This window comes from Myxocyprinus asiaticus, chromosome 41 (assembly GCF_019703515.2).
Source record: "Myxocyprinus asiaticus isolate MX2 ecotype Aquarium Trade chromosome 41, UBuf_Myxa_2, whole genome shotgun sequence".
NCBI lineage: Eukaryota > Metazoa > Chordata > Actinopteri > Cypriniformes > Catostomidae > Myxocyprinus > Myxocyprinus asiaticus.
In genome coordinates, this window is record NC_059384.1 from 8,224,216 (window position 1) to 8,247,968 (window position 23,753).

General features: G+C 36.0%; 1 protein-coding gene across 1 annotated transcript; it reads left to right on the forward strand.

Moving 5' to 3' along the window:
* Window positions 1–113: 113 nt before the first annotated feature.
* On the forward strand, window positions 114–23,679 carry cngb3.1 (cyclic nucleotide gated channel subunit beta 3, tandem duplicate 1). The gene is made up of 18 exons (XM_051682362.1): window positions 114–236; window positions 1,266–1,335; window positions 2,244–2,349; window positions 5,269–5,429; window positions 6,295–6,594; window positions 6,705–6,913; window positions 7,014–7,064; window positions 7,370–7,456; window positions 7,598–7,662; window positions 13,531–13,653; window positions 15,663–15,804; window positions 15,909–16,068; window positions 19,085–19,182; window positions 19,465–19,548; window positions 19,687–19,805; window positions 20,523–20,675; window positions 20,798–20,948; window positions 22,120–23,679. Exons 1-18 carry the CDS (start codon window positions 120–122, stop codon window positions 22,147–22,149), a joined length of 2,226 nt encoding a protein of 741 aa, XP_051538322.1. The 5' UTR covers window positions 114–119; the 3' UTR covers window positions 22,150–23,679.
* Window positions 23,680–23,753: the final 74 nt, after the last annotated feature.

Consider the following 23,753-nt stretch of genomic DNA (forward strand, 5'->3'; position numbering starts at 1 on the left):
ATTAATAGGGCTCTAAGAATTAATTGAAGCAGGTCGGAGTTTAGACATCAGTGACAGTTGGCTGAGGGATAAATCTGGATGGAATCTCGTGCCCTTTGTAGCCAGTGCAGCCAGTAGCCATGATCAGCACCCTGAAAACACTTTTTTGGCCCAGAAATGCAGCAGCAGCTGCTCAGAGCCCTGGACCACCAGCACCTGCCTCAGCTTTGACCCCAGCACCTGACCCACCTGCAAAGGTAATACCACCTGGCTTCAGCAACACACGCCAAAATTTTCCATTTCATTAATCTATTTAACATATGTTTTTGCAGTGACTTATCATTTTAACCAATCATAGACATGTCCATTGCTCGCTTCTCTGTATGATTTATTCAAAATATGAATAACAGCTTTGTTTTTTATGCTTCTGAGAGAGCCAATGTAAAGTTGACCATTTAGGTAACTAGTCTTCATTTACTGATGGATAAAACAGCAATAAAGTCATTCAGGAACACAGTTCTCAGCTTGTTCTGGATGTGTAGCCAACATAAAGAATATGGCATGTAGTTGACCGACTCCAAATAAGTATTTTAATGTAAATTGTATTAATTGAAATTACATTATCAAGGGAAATAATCAACAATTCTGATTTTTGTCATAATCATGCAGCCCTATTTCCCACTCAACATACTTGTTACACCACAACAACAATAACAATATTGTTATACCATATTGGTTATTTAAAAATATGTCGTTGTTTTTTTCGCTGAAAAGATAGCGAGCCTTTAAAGTATTTATTTATTATTTGACAGTGGTAGTTAATATCAAGTTTCAGTATTTTTATTCTGGTAACATTAACTGTAGTCAATATGATACAGTACATTATATTGGTGGGAACTATGTTTATCATGGTTATTTTTTTGTCAGGCTGTATATACATTTGATGTACTTTTATATTTTACATATAAAATCGTCATTTCAATTTCCGGCTTCGGAAGTCTCAGTAATAGTACACAATGGCTTTATATATGATCATTTGCTTTAGCAAATCTCAGTAATTTAATGTAATCGACAGTAGGTGTGATATTGCTGACAGATGTATTCTAACATTTTGTGATTTAATGAAACAGTACTAACCAATGAACTGCTTTCATAAGATACATTTTCATGTTATATCACATTCTATATGGAGGTGACATTTATCTGCTGTTGACCTAAAGTTTAAATGTGATGTTATGAAAATAACAGACTGGTAAAAAAAAAAAAAAATGTATCTGTGTTTACAGGAGGAAAAATCTGATGAAAAGAAAGATGAAGTAAGAAAATATGAGAAAAAGGAGGAGGAAAAGTCTGCTGGTGAGTCTTCTGAAAGAACTTTAACCTGACTTCCTATTCACAATGCATATTCAAAAGATGATGCACCATGTTGCTAGAGTTATAGATACAAAATTAATAAACATCAGTGCAAGGTTAGGTGTAACAGCACAAGCCTTACTGTGAGTTTTGCTGTACCTGAATTCACTAGATATACTGTAAATCCTAATTAATTAAAACACTGAGAACCAGGGCACAAGGTAGCCCTTTACACACAAATGCTACTTTCCTTTAGCATAATGGAAAACCAAGAAAGGCAACATGCACAATGCTGAAAACAGCCAGCCTTATTTTCAGACAGGCCTGATAATGATGTATCCTTATAATTCAACAAAGGCACTTTTAAAAAAACGTGCCAGATGGAAGAAGCAATTTCCATCCCCAGCCCTGGAGACTCATGACTCTCGGTAAAGCTGTACTGACTGCAGAGGTGTGATATGTTGGGTCTATATGTCCAGTAGTAATGGGGTCAAAAGTGTAAGCCACAAGTGTCGGCTTTGTCCACTGATCTACAGAGCTGTACATGTGTTTGTGACATAATCCAGCTCTCAAAGTAGATGAGGCCAGTTTCATTTAAGCTTTTTTTATTATTATTTCCTTCAGTGCTTTTTTGCCTTCATGAAAATGTTATGACTGCGATCAATTAAGAAAAAGAAGATAGTAAAGGAAAATCTAATAAAACAATTTGAATGAGTACGCATATACATAACTGTATGCTCTTTCTTGATAATCAGAGATGCGTCACATAAATGTTTGTTAGATTACCATTTATGTTTCTGTATTTCAGTGTAAGTTACTGTATGTCTAGAAACTGAAATTAAATAAGGCAGATATAAAAAAAAGTTATCAAATCTACTGTATCTAACAAAAACATCTCTGTGCATCTTCAGAACCAGCTCCAGCCCCTGCTGTAGCTCCTACTCCCGCCCAAGAGCTCCCTAAACCAGAGGCCAAACCAGCGGATCCAGCAAATCATGGAGCAGAAACTGCAAAGGGGTAAGAGTTCAGGATAAATGATGATCAGGCCAAGTTCAATGATCTAACTATATGGCTGTAGAGTCAGAGATATGTGGAAGCTGGATCCTGCCACTGAATAAAAAAAGAAAAGAGCAGAGGTTGGGGTCTTGATCTTGTGGTCTTTGTCTCAAGACGTCTTGAGACCATATAAATACTGTCTTGGTCTGGATCTGGGTCTCGGCTTATGGTCTTAGTCAAGACCTCAGTGTATTACCAGTGCACTAAATGTGATAAGTATTTCAACCACTAGTTGGCGTGGCATCTTCACCATTACTGAGAAGTAATTGTAAGTGCAACAACTATGGTCTAACAACATAAAGCAATCATTAGTGATGTATGGTTATATCTGGCATGTAGAGGCCATGACTTTACCCGCGGTAGCCGCGGGACCCAATAAGCTTGTTACGTTGCGGGAGTTGTAAGCGAGAGTATCCGGTATTCTTATGAGGTGCTGGCGGGAGTAGGGCTGCACGATTATGACTAAAATCATAATTGAAGATTATTTCCCTGGATATTGTAATCACTATTATTAATATTGATTAATATAAATGTATTGCATTCCGTATTATTTATGTAGCTACACATCCCAAACAAGCTGAGAATTGTGTTCCTTAATTAGTTCATTGCTGTTCTATGCATCAGTAAATAAAGACAGTGACTAAACGATCAACTTCACAACTCCTGTTATGATCAATGAAGCTGTCTACACTGCACAATAAATTTCTTATTTGCATCATTTCTACACCTTGTTGTATATAATGAGATAATTTGCGAGAGTGCAGCAGCAGAACTCAGTCTGTGAGCGCGCGCTGAGCAGATATCTTCTGCGCTGGTGACTTAAAGGAATAGTCCACCCAAAAATGAAAATTCTCTCATAATTTACTCACCCTCATGCCATCCCAGATGTGTATGACTGTCTCTCTTAAGCAGAACACAAACAAAGATTTTTGGAAGAATATTTAAGCTCTATAGGTCCATAAAATGCAAGTGAATGGGTGCCAAATTTTTTAAGCTCCAAAAAGCAAAGTTAGCCATCATAAAAGTAATCCATACGACTCCAGTGGATTAATTAATGTCGTCTGAAGAAAAATAGTCAGAAATAGATCAATATTTAAAACTTTTTTTTACTAAAAATTCACGAGGGATGAATTCAAAGATGGTCAGTGTTAGTAGTTTTCAATTAAGTTTCCATCTCTTGGTTTAACTTTGATTAGCAAAGATGAATTTGGCATTTAATGTTAACATGTGAAGCAGCCACCTGTGTTTTAAGTGTTAATTTATGATGCAAAAAATCTTGAAGAATATTTCATAATTTTGAACCAGTCCTAAAGGAATCAGATAAGTATTCGTTAAGAATAAATTAAGATCCTATTGGATAAACTGAAATTTTAGTATTTAATTAACAATCTGTTAGCATTTCTTTAGGATTTTGTTCTTCTTTTTAAAACTTATGCCTGCAATAAAGAGCCAAATGTGACACTTTATCTTACTTTTATTACGATAGAATAATAAACAGCTTTGTGAAACCTGAGGGGTGAGGTGGTGGGGAATAAAAGGAATGGGTGTACATGCAGTGAAAATCAGATCAATGCCATGCAGACCTCTACTGTGGCTAAGATTCGTCAAATATAAATTCAGCACATTGGTTCATTAAAATGTACTGCCTGGTCCTTGGACTGACAGGTCTTGGTCTTGGGGATAGGTGTTGGTCTGGATCTGGGTCTTGAAGGGTCTAGTCTTGGTCTTGATCTGGGTCTCGAGGGGTCTAGTCTGGGTCTGGATCTTAAGGGGTCTGGTATTGGTTTGGGTCTGGGTCTTGGAGGGTCTTGTCTTGACTACACCTCTGTAAAAGAGGTAATTCTGACTTTTATCTCACAATTGTGACTATGACTCACAGAGATATTTATAACTTGCAAGATAAAGTCTGTGAAACCTTGCAATTGTGACTATATATTTCACGATTTCTACTTTATTTCTGAGAATTGCGAGCTATAACGTTGCAATTGTATGAGTTTATATTTCATAATTATGAGAAATAAAGTCGGAATTGCAAGATGTAAATTCACAATTGCGACATTATATTTCACAATTGCAAAAAATTTCAGTCAGAATTACCTTTTATATTGTTGTATCATGTGGCGGGATCAAGGCACCACAGAGATCAAATCGGCCAGTGAAAAATCAATATTTGTTCTGTTGTTTTGGTTCAATGAGTTCTTGTATCTCGATCGCAACTTTTCTGCTATGTCATGTCACTATTGGATGTTATAGAGCAGATCTTTGTTGTCAACTTCCAAACAATGCTTTGCAACATGTGCGACTCCAAAAGTAGCTGAAAGAAGATTATGGGATCTGCCGTATTTACCACTTAAGAAGATCATTGGAACGTCGTCACATGAAAACAGGAGCTTTTCCTTGTTGTTAATGTGGTAGTCAACATCATATTGATTTAAATGAACTATGCAAAGAATGCTAATGCTAATATTATGCTAATACGTTTTCTATGAACTTATGTATCTATTGTAAAGAAAGATACTCAGGAAATGTCTTGGCATTACTATGCGGTTTGGACAACAGCCCTATACAATTTGTGCTAAATTTAGTATTGCTTATTTTGAATCAGCTGAGTTATAATCAAGATAGACACCATCAACATTGAGAACAAACACTCCAAATAGTGTGTATGATATAAAAGAATTGGCATTATAGACATACAGTATATAGTCAGTATTAGGACTTACACGTTCTGGTTGGATGTGCTTTGATGCAGGTTTAATTGGTGATTGGGAGAAACAATTGAGATATTAACGAGACTTTATTTGTAAGTTTTCTGTGGCTTACCCTAATCAGATTTGAGTATTCTAATCCTATAATTAAATTTTTGTCATTTTCATGTAGTGAGGACAGTGCATCCCCACCCCCTCAACCCATTGTCATAAACCAATATACCGACAACCATCTGCGAGAAATTGTGAAGAGATTACGGGATAGAGCAGAGCTTTATAAGGACAAAATCATAGACCCCTATGCATCATCCCCAGAGCGCAGCCCTCCTGTCAGTGAGTATAAATATCACCCTACCTTCCTGAGTCCCTCAAAATGTTGCTGTTTGACAGAAACTTAAGATAATTTTATCAAGCAGGTTCTTCTCAACAGTTTGTAAAGTGTCTGAAATGATTCATTAATTTATTTGTAATAATTAACTGACCATTAGACTTGTCCACCCTGCTGGAAAAGCCAGGTTTAGTTGGTACAAGATGGTCTTCCCAGGTCGAAACCAGATCCAGATGCTGATCAACTATCTAGACCATCTATCCATATGTCCATCCATATGTCCATCCATCTGTCTGTCCGTCCATCCATCCATCCATCCATCCATCCATCTGTCCACCAACCCATCTGTCCATCCATCTGTCCATCGATCCATCCAAACAATCATTCATCCTCCAAACATCCATCTATCCATCCATTCATCCATCTTTCCATCCATCATCAATCCATCCATCCATCCATCTATCCATTGGTCTGTCCATCCATCCTTCCATCATCCATCCATCAACCCATCCAAGCCATCTGTAACAGATAAGGATGGGCAAGGAGGAGGTGGGAACCGGTTGAACAGTAAACATAAACTTTAATGATATAAATGAACTTAAAACAACATAAAACATAAGGACACAGACATGCTTGCAACGCGGCCACATGTGTCTCTCTCTCTCTCTCTCTCTCGAAATGGCATCTCTGGCTGCCCCTTATCTTGCTCTCCCGCTGATCAGCTTATTCAGCACCGGCCATGCTCCATCACAGCCTGGCCATGCCCTCCTCCTCGTCACACCGTCCGTCTTTCCTCTTGACATTATTGTTACTTTATTTGATGTGGATTCATTTTTGTACCCTACTGAACTTTGGTCTGTTGATGTCCAGCACCCGTTTATCGAAAGCAAGATTGGATCAGAAAGCAGGAAGAGCAGAGAATAAAACGAGAAGAGGCTGAACAGAAGAAAAAAGAGGAGGATGCTAAGAAAGCTGCTGCAAAGAAAGAAAAGGAGGAAAAAGAAAGGAAGGAGAAGGAAGAAAAGCTGAAAGCTGAGAAGGTGAAAGCAGAGAAAGAGGCGGCGGAGGCCATGTGCCCCAAAATCAATTGCACATGCATAGACATACTGCTCCAACCTCTAGAAGACAAGATGGACACATACTTAGGTACAACTATCGATCCGTTCACAGGTGGGACATTATGAGAAATTAAGGCTTGATGTCACTTTAAATGTGGCATTGCCAGAGGAAATTGCCTTAACATTGTATTTATCCCTGTTTTGTCTCTATTCTACCATCAGATCGTCGATATATCAAATGGCTTAGTGTCGTCACTGTTGCTTTTAACTACAACATTTGGTTTGCCACGGCACGTTTGTGTTTTCCATACCACACACCTCTGACGATTCCTGTCTGGATCTTTCTTGATGTCCTGGCAGATGTAGTGAACATTGTAGACATTACCATCTTTCAACCACGCTTGCAGTTTGTGAAAGCAGGAGACATAATAGTAAGTCAACACTTAGATAATTTTATAGAAACAAGGAAGCTCATCATTGAAATTCCCACTATGAGAAATGCCTAAGAAATTCTAAAAATTCCTTACACAGAAGGACAGAGTACTGGCAAAACAGAAGTACAGAGAATCTACCAGGTTTCAGGTGGGTAAAATTTAGATATACACACCGATATACAGCGCATCCGGAAAGTATTCACAGCGCTTCACTTTTTCCACATTTTGTTATGTTACAGCCTTATTCCAAAATGGATTAAATTCATTATTTTCCTCAAAATTCTACAAACAATACCCCATAATGACAATGTGAAAGAAGTTTGTTTGAAGTTTGTCATTATGGGGTATTGTTTGTAGAATTTTGAGGAAAATAATGAATGATATTTTATAAGTTGTTTGTTTTGTGTCAGTACTTTGACTATGTGATATTTCTACTTCTCTTGTTCTGAACAGGCTGACCTGATAAGTATTATACCATTTGACTTGCTGTGTTTTCACTTTGGATTTAATTCAGTCTTCAGAATTAACCGATTTATTCGGGTCAGTACCACCTCCACTCCAGTAAACATCTTCAATATGGATTTTGTACAGTTTCTTCACATCACCTGTGTAGTTGTTATTGGTTACACAGCATGTGTATTTGAGCTCTGAATAATATGAATATTCCCTCTTGCATTTCAGTACCAATCATTTTTTGAGTTCAGCGATCGCCTGGAAAGCGTAATGGCCAAGGCTTATATCTGGAGGTATGTCTGAAAAATGTACCTTTAAATGCATTATACCTCAAAACAACTGAGAAATATACCAGAAAAGGTATATGGTTTGAATAGTTTCTTGCCTGTGCAAAACCCTCCAGCATGATGCTAGGTGTTGTGGCTGGTTGCCAGGGAGTCACTATGTGTTTTCTAAACTGTTCGAAGTGCATTGCTATGTGGTTGCTAGGGTTTAATGGTGCGGTTAAACCCTAGAATGCCAAACTGACTAAACTGAATAAAATACCACACCAACTGCTGCAGCATTAGACGATTTTTTATGATGCTGCATCAAGAAATGTTGCATCAAACCTTAAAGTACCATTGTCAAAGTCATAACCATTAGCATGCGTTCAGTTTTCTGTCAGCTGTGCATGAGACATCAGCAAGCTGCAGAGTAAGTAAACTGATTTTATGCAATTTATTAGACTGGATTGATATGTCATGTTATCATGTCCTCTGTGTTGCCTCTGCTTTCTGGAAAAACTATATGTTTACAATTGTATATTAATTTATGAGAAATGGTTTGCAGTCCGGATGGTGACCTAAACTAATTAATTTCATATAGTTCTAGTGCTTTAACTCTTTACAAAAAACTCAGTCAAACTCAGAGTATCACATGAAAATTTACATTCATTCATGTAACATACACTTTTATCCAAAGTGACTTACAAATGAGGAAAGCAACACAAGCAATTCATTTAACTGAAAAAGTAACCTGAGAAATGCTGCAAAGCCTGTAATAAATATAAAAAAACCACTGCAAAAAAAACAAAAACAAAAAAATTTTTTTTGTAAAAAATAATTTTCTAAAACAGTATTTTTGTGTTTTCTACAAAAATAAATAAATATTGAGATATCTTTAAAGCAAGATATATTAACTTAATATACAAAATGGAAAAAGATGTTACATTTTGTTTTCAGAAAAATCTTTTTTTTTTTTTTTTGTCAAAATGGTTAGAGAAATAAACTTAATTTAATTGGGAAGCGGGTTTATTTTTCCTACAAAACTGAATACCTGTGACTTATTGTCTTGTAATTTTGCTTCTCAAGTATTTTTTTAAAAGGACAACAGATGAAGAATAATTAGTAAGAAAATAATTGTATCCAGTGTGCGGAGATTTATTTACTGTATTCACAGTAACAGTGAATACATTTTTTTTTTTTTTTTTTTTTTTTTTATCAAAGGGTTTTGTAGGTTAAATAGCAAGTGTGATGGTTTTTGGATCAAGTACGTGCGGAAAAGTTGTATCTACATATTTACATACAAAAACAAAAAAAAACTGTACACGCAACACCTCAGAGGGTAAAAATAAAAATAACAATTTACAACAAGGTTCTAATTATTAACATTATTAAAGGCATTAGATTAAAAAAATTAACAATGAACAATATTTTAAACAAAATTGGTTAGTGATTGGTAATGATAATCTTGATTAATCTTGGTAAATAATTAATAAAATTATTTATTGTTAGTTTATGCTCATAATGCAATAACTTATGTTAACAAACCACTTATAATTTTAAAAATGTATTATGTTGAAATTACCATTAACCAAGATCAATAAGTACTGGAAAAGTATTTTACGTTGTTATTTCATGTTAACAAATAACCTTTTTGTAAAGTGTTACTGTAATTTTCATAATACTCATTACTGAATTTTTTTTATACTCCAATTTATGGAAAAGCTTGCAGTATCACTTACACTCCTCACTAGGCAAAAGATAAGATACAAAAACACAAAAAATATCATTTTATAAGATCAATCTGACCATTGTCTGACAACGAAGGTATAATGAATTCAATAATGTATCACAATCAGGCAGATATTATTCACATTAATATTCTGTTAGTATTCATTATTATCTAAGAGGCGACTATGAATTCAAGAAAAAATTGCAATCGCATACTGGCTCAGTTGTTGGTTTTAAGACTGCCTAAACTTAAGCTATTACTGTAAGTAGGAGAGGCCATTCTTTATTCTAAATACTGTTTATAGCACAATACAATTTTGGATGTGGGTCTGCATGCCTAATTTACTTAGTGGACTGCCTGTTTTCGTAGTTTCAGGAGATTTGCATTGAAAAAGTGTACAGTTTCTGTTAACATTTGTTACACAAATAGTGGAAGAGCCTGACCATCTGATTGGACAATGCCTTTCCACTTTTTATCTGCGTCTTTAAAAAAGAAACATTTGAGAGGTGCCAAAACATTTTCATTGAGCTCAAACAAAGGCTGAAGATCTGTGTAGAAATGAAGGCTACTGTCAATTTGATCCTTTCCACCATCAACAATGATGAAGAGGCAAAACATTTCTCTTATCCAGCAGGCAGTGATCAGTGTTACTGGGTTGGACTTAAGAAAAACAGTCAAAGCAATATTGTTCACTTTTGGATTTGGTCTGGAGGTGATATGGAAACATCTCCCAACTGGGACACTTTGCAACCGGACAATGGTGTAAATGACAACTGTGTTTGTGTAAATAAACAGTTTTAAACTGCACGATAATGTTTGCTCAAATTCTAGACCGTTTTTTTGCATGGAGGACTTTCAGCTGATTCTGGTGCAGGAGAAAAAGACATGGGAAGAGGCCCTGGAACACTGCAGACAAATCAACTCTGATCTGGTCAGTGTAAGCTCTCATAAGATCATGAAAATGGTGAAAAATACCATCACGACAACCCAGACAGATTGTGTGTGTGGACTGGTCTCCGCTTTTTGGCTGGTCATTAGTTCTGGGTCAGTGGAGAGGATCTTAAGTATAATGTCTGGTCTGCGGGTGAAGAGCACCAGTGTCCTGCTATAAATCTGCACTGTGGAGCTGTGGATAGAGAACAGAAGGTTTGGAAACCTGAAGACTGTGAGAAGAAACTCAACTTCTTCTGTTACAAAATGGCATAAAAAAGCTTAATACAAATATTTTACATTACATATAACACTTGACATGAGATGGTGGATAATGTTACATGTCATGTTCAGTCTTCCCTTCAATTCCACACACACACACACACACACACACACACAAAAACACAATTTATTTGAATGCAAGTACAGCATAGATAAATTAATCAATACAAATCCATTGCTTTAAGATTTATATAATGTTTTTTACGTATTGCTCATAGTCAGCATATTAGTTGAATGCGTTTAATTGTAGAAATAAATATTTTGCTAGTATTCGTTTAACAGTGGTTACGTACTTATTTGTTTGAAATGTTTCCTGAGTAAATTTGGCTAGCTAAAAACATTAAGGTCTTGGCCTGTTTAAAGCATTTCTGCCCTTTTACTGGTGTACTTTGGTTTTTAATGGTTTGCCAGGGTTTAATTTACATATGGGCCTTTTTTTACTTTTGGTTGAGAATGTACTGTATATCTTCTGTACACAGACCTATTCTAATCATTATTTAAAGAGAATACATAACTATTGATTATTTAATTCCTCATGTGCTAAGCAGACAGGTCTATGTATTGCAACACAGACTTTTTGACTGAATTACATTTGGTTTTGTTTTAAATAAATAGGACTGTTAAAGTAAATATCAGGATGCTTGTATATTGGTTTGTGGTTTGTGGGCATTAGTGCTGGAGTAATCGCACAGCTTGTTTCTGATTGCACATGTGTATGAATGGGAGTGAATTGAATGCAAAGTCTGTGTGACTTCGGCACGAGTCACAATTAGCATGCGTTTAGTTGTCGGTCAGCTGTGCAAGAGAATCAACAAGCTGATTAGATTTTGGATTTACTGGACTAGATTGACACGACACCTCATGGCCTACACTCAAAAATATATTTTAAGATATACATTTTGATTCAATGACACATTTCCATAAAACTGAATTAGGAGCCTAATCTATTATGAATTATTATGAATGAATACATGCCAAGCATTTAATTAAAATGAATGAGGAGTAATAACTTTAAAAACTGTTACAGTTTGGTAAATTGCGAAACAATACATTTGCTTTGGCATTAATTGAACTAATTTTATACGTAAGCATATTGAAGTAAATCTAATTTAAACCATTTGTTTAAATCTTACTTTTGTCAGGAATATTTTTTACTGATGTGTTGCATCTGCAATGTAAACTGAATGGGGTTAAAATGCTATGTTTACAATTATACATGAATTTATGAGAAATGGTTTGCACACTGGAGGGATCCAATAAGCGGTCCGGATCTCTGACTTATGATAAACTTAACTAATTTGTTTATATATTTCAAGTGCTTACACTTTTCACAAATAAGGTAAAAAAACCAAGCACGGAGTATCATATGAAAATTTACATTTAAATTTACATTCATTAATGTAACATACACTTTTATACAGTGACTTACAAATGAGGAAGGCAACACAAGCCATTCATTTTACATGAAAGAGTAACCTGAGAAGTGCTGCAAAGCCTGCAATATAGTAGAAAACTGGCTAAAAAAAATCGAAATCAGTATTTTTGTGTTTTCTAGTAAAAAATATTTAAAACAAGATAAATATATTTTAGACACATACCAACATAAGATTTTAAATCTTTTGTTTTTCTTAAAACAAGTAAAAAATAAATTGACAAAAATCACACCAAATATTATAGATTTCTCTGAAAACAACACTTAATATGAGGGACTAAAACTGGTTCAAGGATCAAAAGCAAAAACTGAAAACGGATTAATTTTTTGCAGAACGTAACCGAAAACAGGAGTGAAAACGTTTTTTTAAATGCTGGTAACCGGTTAATAGCCGGTTAATTTCATTCCAATAAATTTTTCATGAAACCAAAGACTAAAGGGTTTATCACAGTACATTTTCGGAATCACACCACTTCCTGTTGTCCACCAATGAGGATTCTCTCTTTTTAGTAGAACATGATAAGCATGTGCTTTGATCTTGAAGAAAACTGCTGCATTACACATTTCTTTGCCAATAAATGCACGTTGTGGATGTAGCCTTCTGTGACATGCTTAATTACTTTTTTGGAAACTATATATGATTACTACATATGCATGCATGATTAATCCAGGAAATACTATATCAAGGTAAAAAGTCTTCACTGAATTATTGTTAGGTATGATTCAATAATAATACAGATTTAATGCTGATGGGTTTTCACTGAGAAGTAGATCTGTAATTAAAACAAATAATTAAAATAAAATTATTAAATAATTATTAAATAATTAAAATAAAATAATTCACATAAGATGACGGTTAGCCCAAACATGCCAAACATGTATGTGCTATTAAGCATGTTAGGCTGTTAACTGATTTTAGATGGCCCGATGTATATTTTAAATATGTTTGGGGATATATTAATATTAAGAATACATTTATGGGAAAATACGTTATTTTATATAGGTTATTGTGTACTACGCTTGCTAGTATTTTTATGCTGATAATTCCCTCACAAGGGGAAAAAATTATTTTCAAAGTCCTTTATTTTGAGCTTAATTTTCTTGTGATATCTGGCAAAAATGTCACTTCAAAAGACTTATCCTCAGCAACTGATGTTGCATTTAACTTTTTCATAGTCTGTATATGTAGTAGAAGTATCCAGGAGAGGCTCTTGATCCAACTGGCTGAGAATATGTCCAGGACAAGCAATTTATTGGAGAATTTACAAGATCAAACCAACTTTGGCAGGATTCTTATATGTACAACACAAGACCTCAAAAGAATGGTTACATTTGATTCGATAAGATACAATAAATTATGTTTATTCTTACTTGAATTTTATTTCTACATCAGTGATAATGCAGTATATTCATTTCCAGATGCATCGTAGTAAGTCATCCCAAAATTATATTACAGGCCTTTTTTTTATTGTCTATATTGAGTTAACTGGGATTTTCAAAATTTTTGGTATATATTTTTCAGAGTTGGCCGCACCACTGGATATCTCCTCTTCTGTCTGCATATCAACTCCTGCCTGTATTACATAGCATCAGAATATGAGGGGCTGGGCAGCACTAAATGGACGTACGATGGAAAAGGAAACGCGTAAGAGCTCGTTTCTTAGTTTCAGGAGATTTGCGTTGAAAAAGTGTACAGTTTCTGTTAACATTTGTTACACAAATAGTGGAAGTGCCTGACTGTACGATGGAAAAGGAAACGTGTAAGAGCTCATTGTTATTATTTCAAAAATAATGCATATATATATATATATATATATATATATATATATATATATATATATATATATATATATATATATATATATATATACAATCACCTGCCACTTTATTAGGTACACCTGTACATCTACTTATTCATGCGATTATCTAATCAGCCAATCGTGTGGCAGCAGTGTAATGTATAAAATCATGCAGATATGGGTCATGAGCTTCAGTTAATGTTCACATCAACCATCAGAATGGGGAAAAGATGTGATCTCAGTGATTTCGGCAGTGGCATATTTGTTGGTGCCAGACGGGCTGGTTTGAGTATTTCTGTAACTGATGATCTCCTGGGATTTTCACACACAACAGTCTCTAGAGTGTAAAGAGAAAGGTGCGAAAAACAAAAAATATCCAGTTCTGTGGATGAAAATGCCTTGTTGATGAGAGAGGTCATCGGAGAATGAGCAGACTGGTTCGAGCTGACAGAAAGGCAACAGTAACTCAGATAACCACTCAGTACAATTGTAGTGAGCAGAATAGCATCTCAGAATGCACAACACGACGAACCTTGAGGCGGATGTGCTACAACAGCAGAAGTCCACGTTGGGTTTCACTTCTGTCAGCCAAGAACAGAAAACTGAGGCTGCAGTGAGCCTACCATTTGTGTACCTCAGCAGAAATCCAGATTTGTCAGACCAGGCGATGTACTGTTCAGTTTTGGGGTGCCTGTGCCCACTGCAGTCTCAGTTTCCTGTTCTAAGCTGACAGTAGTGGTACCCGGAGGGGTCTTCTGCTGCTGTAGCCCATCCACCTCAATGTTCAACGTGTTACTGTATGTGTTCAGAAATGCTTTTCTGCATAGCACTGTTGTAACACATGTTTATTTGTGTGCCATTCTCCTCTGACCTCTGTCATTAACAAGCCATTTTCGCCTACAGAACTGCCGCTCGCTGGATGTTTTTTGTTGCGCGTGAAAATCCCAGAAGAACAGCAGTTACAGAAATACTCAAACCAGCCCATCTGGCACCAACAATCATGCCACGGTCTAAATCACTGAGATCATATTTTTTCCCCATTCTGATGGTTGATGTGAACATGAACTGAAGCTCCTGACCCGTATCTGAATGATTTTATACATTACACTGCTCCCATTCAATTGGCTGATTAGATAATCGCATGAATAAGTAGATGTACAGGTGTACCCAATTAAGTGGCCGGTGAGTGCCTGTTCAAAATGCAATACAAATAATTAATTTCTTACATAAATTCCTGATATTAACAATTGAATTACAACTAGTAAAAATTTACATTTTTGATATCTGGAGTTTGATTTTCAATAGTGGCAATGTTAATTTCAGAGATGTATAGTATAACTGTAACAAGGGAAAAAAGCCTTGTAAAGATTACTTTTCAATATATTGATATTTTAATATACATTTATAGATTTCAAAAATGAGCATTTTTACTTGTTGTAATTCAGTTGTTGATATCAGGAATGGACATTTTCACTTGTAACAATGCAATTATTGATTTAAAAAATCGATAAGTACATCGATGATTTGTGAAATTGGAATTTTAACTAGTAACAAAGTTATTATTAATATACTTTTTGAACAGGAGTGAATGACAGATCATTGTGAAATTCGAATAGTGAAAATGCAGTTACAGATATCAAAAATTATATATTTTACTAGTTGAAATTCCATTTTTGATATCAAGAGCATTCATGCCATTTTATATGTAAAAAATTAACATTTTACTAGAGCAAATGTAATAACTCATATCTAGAATCACCATATCCACTAGTGAAAATTTAATTCTATAATTCATATCCTGCACATGATTAAATATCAAAAGGGCTTGTTATATACAAATGTGTTTTTTGCAAAGGTATCTCCGCTGTTATTATTTTGCCACTCGTACACTGATCACTATTGGAGGTCTACCTGAGCCCCAGACGCTCTTCGAGATCATCTTCCAGCTGGTGAACTTCTTCACAGGAGTCTTTGTCTTCTCCAGTTTGATTGGACAGGTGAAAGAAAATCACAAAACACATGATGCTGAATAATAATTACTTTACACCATTGGAAGTTGTTACCTGTGGAACACTTGACCTAGTTCTCTGTTTAATTACAGATGAGAGATGTAATTGGTGCAGCCACGGCAGGTCAGACCTACTTTCGTGCATCTATGGATGCTTGTGTGGCATATATGAACACCTACACCATCCCCAAACTGGTGCAGAATAGAGTGCGCACCTGGTACAACTACACCTGGGACTCTCAGGGCATGCTGGGTAAGAACTTGCTTACCAGAGTAGCTGTGTCCATCTGACATCTAATGTGGCGTGGTCCACTTTACAAATCCTTTAATTAATGGAGCTTGTTACTGAATGTTTTCCCATAGTTTATACCAAACAAAATTATAATGAATTCAAGCAATAATTAAAGAAATGATACAGTAATTTGTATCTATACAGATGTGCTCTTTCCTAAAGGAATGCCAAATGGAATATCTATCAGAGTTTGAAATCAAATCTAATTAATCCTCTTAAGATTCAATTTTTGAAATTCTGATCAAAAATAATAGAGGGGAAAAAAAATGTTCAGGTCATTCAGTATGGATTCTTAGAGGGTACTATTTTCTTCCTCCTGGCAAACATCTTAAAGAAGCCTAAGATGGTTTGCTAGTCTTAGCTGGACTCCGAGACTGATCTTGTTACTTTTTTAGGCTGGGAGACTAAGTGTGCAAAGACCAAAATAAACTAAACTATTTTAGGCTGGTTTAACCTGTTATTATTATTATTATTATTATTATTTTAGAAAAGTTTAATTAGGAGATTCCAGCTGCATTCCTTAAGGATATTTTTACAAGAGTAAGTTAAAGGGATAGTTCACCCAAAAATGAAAATTCTCTCACCATTTACTCAACCTCATGCCACCCCAGATGTGTATGACTTTCTTTCTTCTGCTTCTTTTTAGAATAATATCTCAGTTCTGTAGGTCCTTACAATGCAAGTAAATGGTGGAAAGAACTTTGAAGTCCAAAAAGCACATAGAGGCAGCAAAAACGTCATCCATGACTCCAGTGGTTAAATCCATGTCTTCCGAAATGATATGGTGTGGGTAAGAAACAGATCAATATTTATGTTATTTTTACCATAAATTCTCCTCCTTTCAGAAGTTGGCGAAATGAAGGAAGAATGCGAAACACCATAAGAAAAGTTATTTAAGCCATAAGCCAGCAGCCATGTCATCCTGTAGCTCAAGACTGGTTGCCTACTGAAGCTAAGCAGGGCTGAGCCTGGTCAGTACCTGGATGGGAGACCTCCTGGAAAACTAAGTTTGCTGCTGGAAGAGGTATTAGGGAGTCCAGCAGGAGGTGCTCACCCTGTGGACTGTGTAGGTCTTAATGCCCCAGTATAGTGATGGGGACACTATACTGTAAAAAGGCATTGTCCTTTGGGTGAGATGATAAACTGATGTCTTGACTCTCTGTGTTCATTAAAAATCCCAGGACACTTCTTGAAAAGAGTAGGGGTGTCATTGGCCCTTCTCAATCATGGCCTCCTAATAATCCCCATCCATTAATTGGCTGTATTAAGCCAATTCCACCAGCTCCTCTCCACCAATGTGTGGTGAGTGTACTGGTGGTGGTTGAGGAGAGTCCCCTGTTCACTGTGTACAGTGCTTTGAGTGTAGTGTGAGAAAAGTGTTATATAAATGTAACATTCATTTTTTAAATAGCATCATAATCTCAAAATAACAGTAATAATATGTTATTATGAGATTTCTTTGTAAATTGCGGGCGTATTAAACAAAATTAAGCGGAGGTGCCTATAAGAGCGCGTGATCGGGTGCGGATTCCAGTCGTAAGTGATCCTCCCTATGCCCTATACTCACTCCGAACTGCAGAGCCCTTGAAGTGAGTTCTCTGAAGGAAACATGGCATTACTGTATGAATGTACCCTTTGCTAACAGTCTTGTGGAAGGGCCTTCCAAGAAAAGATTCATTTTCTCACTTTCGTTTTGAACGAGCTTTCGAGTGGCATCCCCTCCCGCAGGAGTGCCCTTCAAGGAAGCAAAAAATGCAGTTTTGAATTTGCCCCATAGCATTGAAGTGCTGTTATCTCAGACAAGTAACAGGTCAGATAAAAAGTCCACTCCATGTATTGTGCTGTAAGTTCATCAAAAGAATAATACTCGATTGCTACCTCATTTCCGACATTGCGTACCACTAGTGTAGACAGATTTATTCATTATAATGGGAGCGGTCGCATCACTTTCAGTGATATAAATTAAATTCGTCTTTTATAGAATATTGACATAAAATGAAGAAGCTGTCTGGTTCAGCCAAAGCCAGTTTGGTTTTGTTGAAACTAATAAGCCATTAGACTACTTACTTTCGGAAAAATACCATTAGGCTACCACAGTACTCCCTATATGCATATTACGCAGTCTGCCTAGGGGACACATCATACCCTAGGGGGGCACCAGAAACACCGGCTGCCCTTACTCGCATGTTATACGTTATTCAAGGACCCTGTAGCATTCGCGGAGCACAGTCGATCTCCTCGAGTCCTCGTGCTCGCACTTTCTCACCGCCCCTTCGCACCGTGCACCACGTTACCAGGGTAATGCCATGGTACAGAATGATTGATCATGTTCATATTTCATGATACTGTCATGGTACTCCAAGGTACTTTGAAAAATGCCATGGCCATATGACACATGTCAAAAACACTGGGTTATCACAGACCATGTCTGAAAATAAATAAATAAACAAGTGTATTACCATGGTGCTTTTTGTGAGAAATATAACAGAATAGGCTATTATTTGTGATAAAGGAAAAATGGACAACATTATGTACAGTGTGTGTGTGTGTATATATATATATATATATATATATATATATATATACACACACACAAGAAAATGGTTAAATACTCAAAAGCAAAGAAATTGAGTTAAGTATTTATAATTACTGTCCCTGCTAAGGTCTGTGCACGTCACTCTTCTGAAGATATGGATTTAGCCACTGGAGTCATATGGATTACTTTTATGCTGCCTTTATATGCTTTTTGGACCCTCAAAATTCTGGTCACCATTCACTCACATTGTATGGACCTACAGAGCTGAAATATTCTGCTACAAATGTTTGTTTGTGTTCAGCAAAAGAAAGAAAGTCATACACATCTGGCATGGCATGTGGGTGAGTAAATGATGAGAGAACTATCCCTTTAAGATGACCTCTGTGTAGATGGAAATCGTATTTGAATCACCTTAAGAAATCTTTAATAATGTCTCCACAGATGAGTCAGAGTTGTTAGACAAGATGCCTCTGGTCATGAGAACTGCCATCGCTGTGGACATCAACCTCGCCACTTTCCAAAAGATCGACCTATTCAAAGTAAGAGTTATAAATGTCTAAAAAAAACTATGATAAATGGGGGCTAGCCCCATCTAGATTTGCCTGGATTTTTTTTTTTCTCAGGTATAGTGTGATTGAAAAATCTAATTATGCTGCGGCTTAGTAGTTAGCGTAGTTGCGATCAAACCCGGTTTAGGACACATCCCTATCCTGTTTGCCCCCCCCCCCCCCATTGTTTCTACACTTTCCTCTATAATAAAAATAATAATAATAGTAATTTAATAAAAAAGTTCATTTTAATTGTAAAATTGATATCTCTAGGGTTGCGACAACCAGATGCTCGTGGATATGTTACTACGCCTGAAATCCATTGTGTACCTGCCAGGAGACTTTGTGTGTAAGAAGGTGAGAATATCAGATATCATAAATCAGAATAGCTACAATCATAAATTCCTCCACACCCCCTGATATTTACCATAGCTTGTAGATTGAACATTGTGATTCAGCTTCACAGAAAAAAACTTCTCTTATCATTCCATGCAGGGTGACATTGGGAGAGAAATGTACGTTATTAAGGCAGGAGAGGTGCAGGTCATCGGTGGACCGGACAATAAGATTGTGTTTGTGACACTGAAAGCAGGCTGTGTGTTCGGAGAGATCAGGTAGTCATCTGTTTTTATGATTAAAGTCAATGTGAAATGGAAAATGCAACCCATTTTAGATTCAGATTTAGATTCAGCTTTATTGTGATTGTGCAAGGAACAGGTACAGGGCCAATGAAATACAGTTAGCATCTAACCAGAAGTGCAATGTAGTACAAATATTTAATAGTAAAATGCAAGTGCAATAGAAGAAAAATAGCAATAGTGCAATGTCATTGAGGTATAAACAGTAAGGTGTAATGGACATGTAGTGTGTGAGCTTCAGTAAACAGGGCCATTGTCCAGTGTGCAAAAAAGAGCAAGAATTATACAGTGTGCAAATGGGCAGTAGTCATATACTTCCTTAATCAGATATTTTAGAGGGAAACTTCTGTGGGACTTGATTTTATCCATCGTGAATTGGTTGGATTGTAAAAAGTGGGTGTTGCATACCAGAGTGAAGCCAGCTGGTTTTAGAAGTGAGGTCGAAAATTAGAGTGATAAGTGAAGTCAGTGATAGAGTGATAAGTTGTTTCAGAGTCAGAGCAAGTTAATTGATTTTCATAAACAATTAGCAAGACAAACTTTTTCATCCTTGAAATAACATGCAACAGTGAATCATGCACAATTAGACCAGGAGCATGCATTAAGAAAGTAAATAGTCAGCTTAGATTTCATTTCGACTTTAAAAAGCTGCAAATATTCCGTTTCTGAAACTAAAATGTCTGATTTTATCAGTCTCTTACAGTCAGCAAAAGATGGAGGCAATAGAAGAACTGCAAATGTAGCTGCTCATGGATTCGCCAATCTGTTTGTGCTGGACAAGAAAGATCTGAATGACATCTTGGTCCACTACCCTGAGTCCCAGAAAGTGCTGGCTAAGAAGGGACGGTGAGTTAAAGTGGACTTGAGCACCACACTGATACATAAATATGCAACATGTGCTGTTTCATCAATGACAGATTTGAAACACAATGACTAAAATAAGGGACTATTCATTGTCGGTTCATCAGGAAGCTGATGAAGGCCAAAGGTAAAGCTGCTGTCCAAGATGATGGAGAAAAGAAGAAAGGACTGGCACTGTTTGGAACCAAACCTCCCACTCCTAAAATGCTGCGTGCTTTTGGAGGCTTTGGGAAGGGAGGATTACTGGAGAAACTTAGGGTATGGGATGTTCACACTTTAAAAAATGTTTTATTTAGAGGTAAAATGGTGAAAACATATGTAAATATGAAATGCAATATGTCATCTCCCATTGAATTTGCTGCGTGTTTGGGATACGCACACACTTTTACCCTACACATCAACGGAACTTCGAATGACATAAAAATATGCACACTTCTGGCGCACACATTAATAGCAGTAAAGCGTGGGAAATAGTAGAAAAGCATAGCTGCTTTGAGTCATTGCTTTCCTATTCTTGATAGAAAATTATGATCAGACTGATGTCTCCCTCAAGCAATCAATAGGTCAACTTTAACAAGTGATTGGCGCTTAAGAAACACGCTTCATAAAGCGTTGAAACCTTAACAAACAGTTTGCTTCAATCCTATGCTTCTAAGCATGCATCACACTGGTCAAGACAAGTGATTTCACCAGCAGGTGTCAAGAGCGAGTACGGTATGAGTGCTTCGAAATAGAATCGTTTACTGATTCTTTTCAATTACTTGACTTCAGAGCTCTGAAAATCTTTGTCAACTGTCATTAAATCAAACAGTATCACACCTAACTCAAAGGAACACTAATCTCACCCGTAAACATAAAACGACATAATTAATATTAAACGGAACTTAAAACATAAATGTAACTCCCAATAACTTTTAAATGTTAATTAATAACACCCCCAAACAGTCCCCAAAACATGCACAGATGTACCTCATTAATTATGCAATGACAACAGCCAATAGTAATTGTCATATCCTCAAGCATAAACAACAACAACAGACCTTACAGTCTATTCCTGGTAAGGACTCTAATGCAATGTAGTTTTAAAATCTGATATTCATTTAAATAGGTAAACATGCCATTTTGCCATTTGCACCCAGAAAAGTGAAAAAATGCAGACGTCTGATCAATCCATCTAACCACGAAACTTCAATAGCCCCAGAACATGAATAAAACAAGCTAGAAATGAATGAAAGTGGATAAGGGCATGCTGGCTGCCACTGCCATTCTATGTTGTTTGAAGATGCGTGTTGAACCATAAGGAAATGTTCAATGTTATCAAGCTTATCAAGTAAAATAACGGGTTTTTTTTAAAATAACGTATATATATATATATATATCTCCATTAATTAAATTATCTGAAATTACAATATAATTTCTCTTTCTGCAGGCTCATCATGCAGCAGAGAAACAAAATTAGGAAATCTATCCATTCATATATCTGGCTATCTGGCTATCTGCCCATTACATCATTCATCCATCCATCTGACCACATCATGCTATACATGATGAACATGAGGTTCATCTATCCCTCCATCCATCCCTCACCTATTCATCCATACAACAACCATACCATACATACATTTTTTTTTTCTTTTTTTTTTTTGCAGAGGAAAAAAATCGCAGAGAAAATTCCATTAAATTAGGAAATGGGCTCAGAAAGGCACAAAGACAAAAACAAATTTTATCTTGCTGTTCAGGGCTTCTGTAACTGGTGGTTGTGATTGTATAAAACAGACTACAAAACTGTGATTTAAACAGTAAAATTGACTGTTTAGTGACACAGTCACTGTCCACTAATAATCTTGGACTCATCATTCAACCAGATTATTGTTATTATTATTTTTATTTTTTATTTCTGAGGAAAGAAAATTGCAGAGAACCCCCTATAAAAGTAGGAAATGGGCTCAGGAAGGCACTAAGACAAAAAAATAAATAAAATTCACCTTGTGGTTCAGGGCTTCCTTAATGGTGTTTGTGATTGTATACAACATACTATAAAACTGTGATTTAAACAGTAATATTGACTGTTTAGTGACACAGTCACTGTCCACTAATAATCTTGGACTCATCATTCAACCAGATTAGGTTGTATTGTTTTGTTTTTCAGAGGAACAAAATGTAGGAGCAAACTGTTTATTGACACAGTCACTGTCCACTATCAATCTTGGACTCATTATTCAACCTGATTATTAAAAAAAAAAAAAAAATCAGAGGAAAACATATAGCAGAGAAATCCCCATAAAAATAGGAAATGGGCTCAGGAAGGCACTAGGCAATTTAAAAAAAAAAATACTACCTTGCGGTTCAGGGCCTCTGTAACTGGTGGTTGTGATTCTAAACAAAAGACTACAAAAGTGTGACTTAACTGTAAAATTGACTGTTTAGTGACATGCACTCTCCAATATCCATCTTGGATTCAACCTGATTATTATAATTTTTTTCAGAGGAAAAAAAATTGCGGAGAAACCCCCCCTAAAAGTATGGAATGGGCTCAGGAAGGTGCTAAGACAAAAAAAAAAAAAAATGTACTTTGTGGTTTAGGGCTTCTGTAACTGGTGGTTGTGATTGTAAACAACAGACTACAAAACTGTGATTTAACCAGTAAAATTTACTGTTTAGTGAGACAGTCACTTTACACTTATAATCATGGACTTATTATTCAACCAGATTATTTTATTTATTTATTTTTTCAGAGGACAAAAATTGCTGAGAAAACCCCATAAGAGTAGGAAATAGGCTCAGGAAGTCACTTGGAGAAAAAAATAAATAAAAAAAAAATTCACCTAGCGGTTCAGGGCTTCTGTAATGGTGGTTGTTTTTGTATATACAACAGTCTACAAAACTGTAATATTGACTGTTTAGTGATGCTGTCCACTAATAATCTTGGACTCATCATTCAACCAGAGTAGTCTGTTTTTTTTGTTTGTTTTTTTTTTTTTTGGCTTTGTTCACTGTAAATAGCTCAATGTTTTTCATATAAATAAAATGCTTATTATATACCCTGCATTCTGTCATCTTTTT

What these genes read in the sequence shown, in the direction of transcription:
- cngb3.1 (XM_051682362.1), top strand. Translation starts at nt 120, where the DNA reads ATGATCAGCACCCTGAAAACACTTTTTTGGCCCAGAAATGCAGCAGCA. An exon ending in TGAAAGCAGGAGACATAATA is followed by an intron (nt 6,914 to 7,013) that starts GTAAGTCAACAC and finishes TTCCTTACACAG; the next exon opens with AAGGACAGAGTACTGGCAAA. An exon ending in GAGACTTTGTGTGTAAGAAG is followed by an intron (nt 19,549 to 19,686) that starts GTGAGAATATCA and finishes CATTCCATGCAG; the next exon opens with GGTGACATTGGGAGAGAAAT.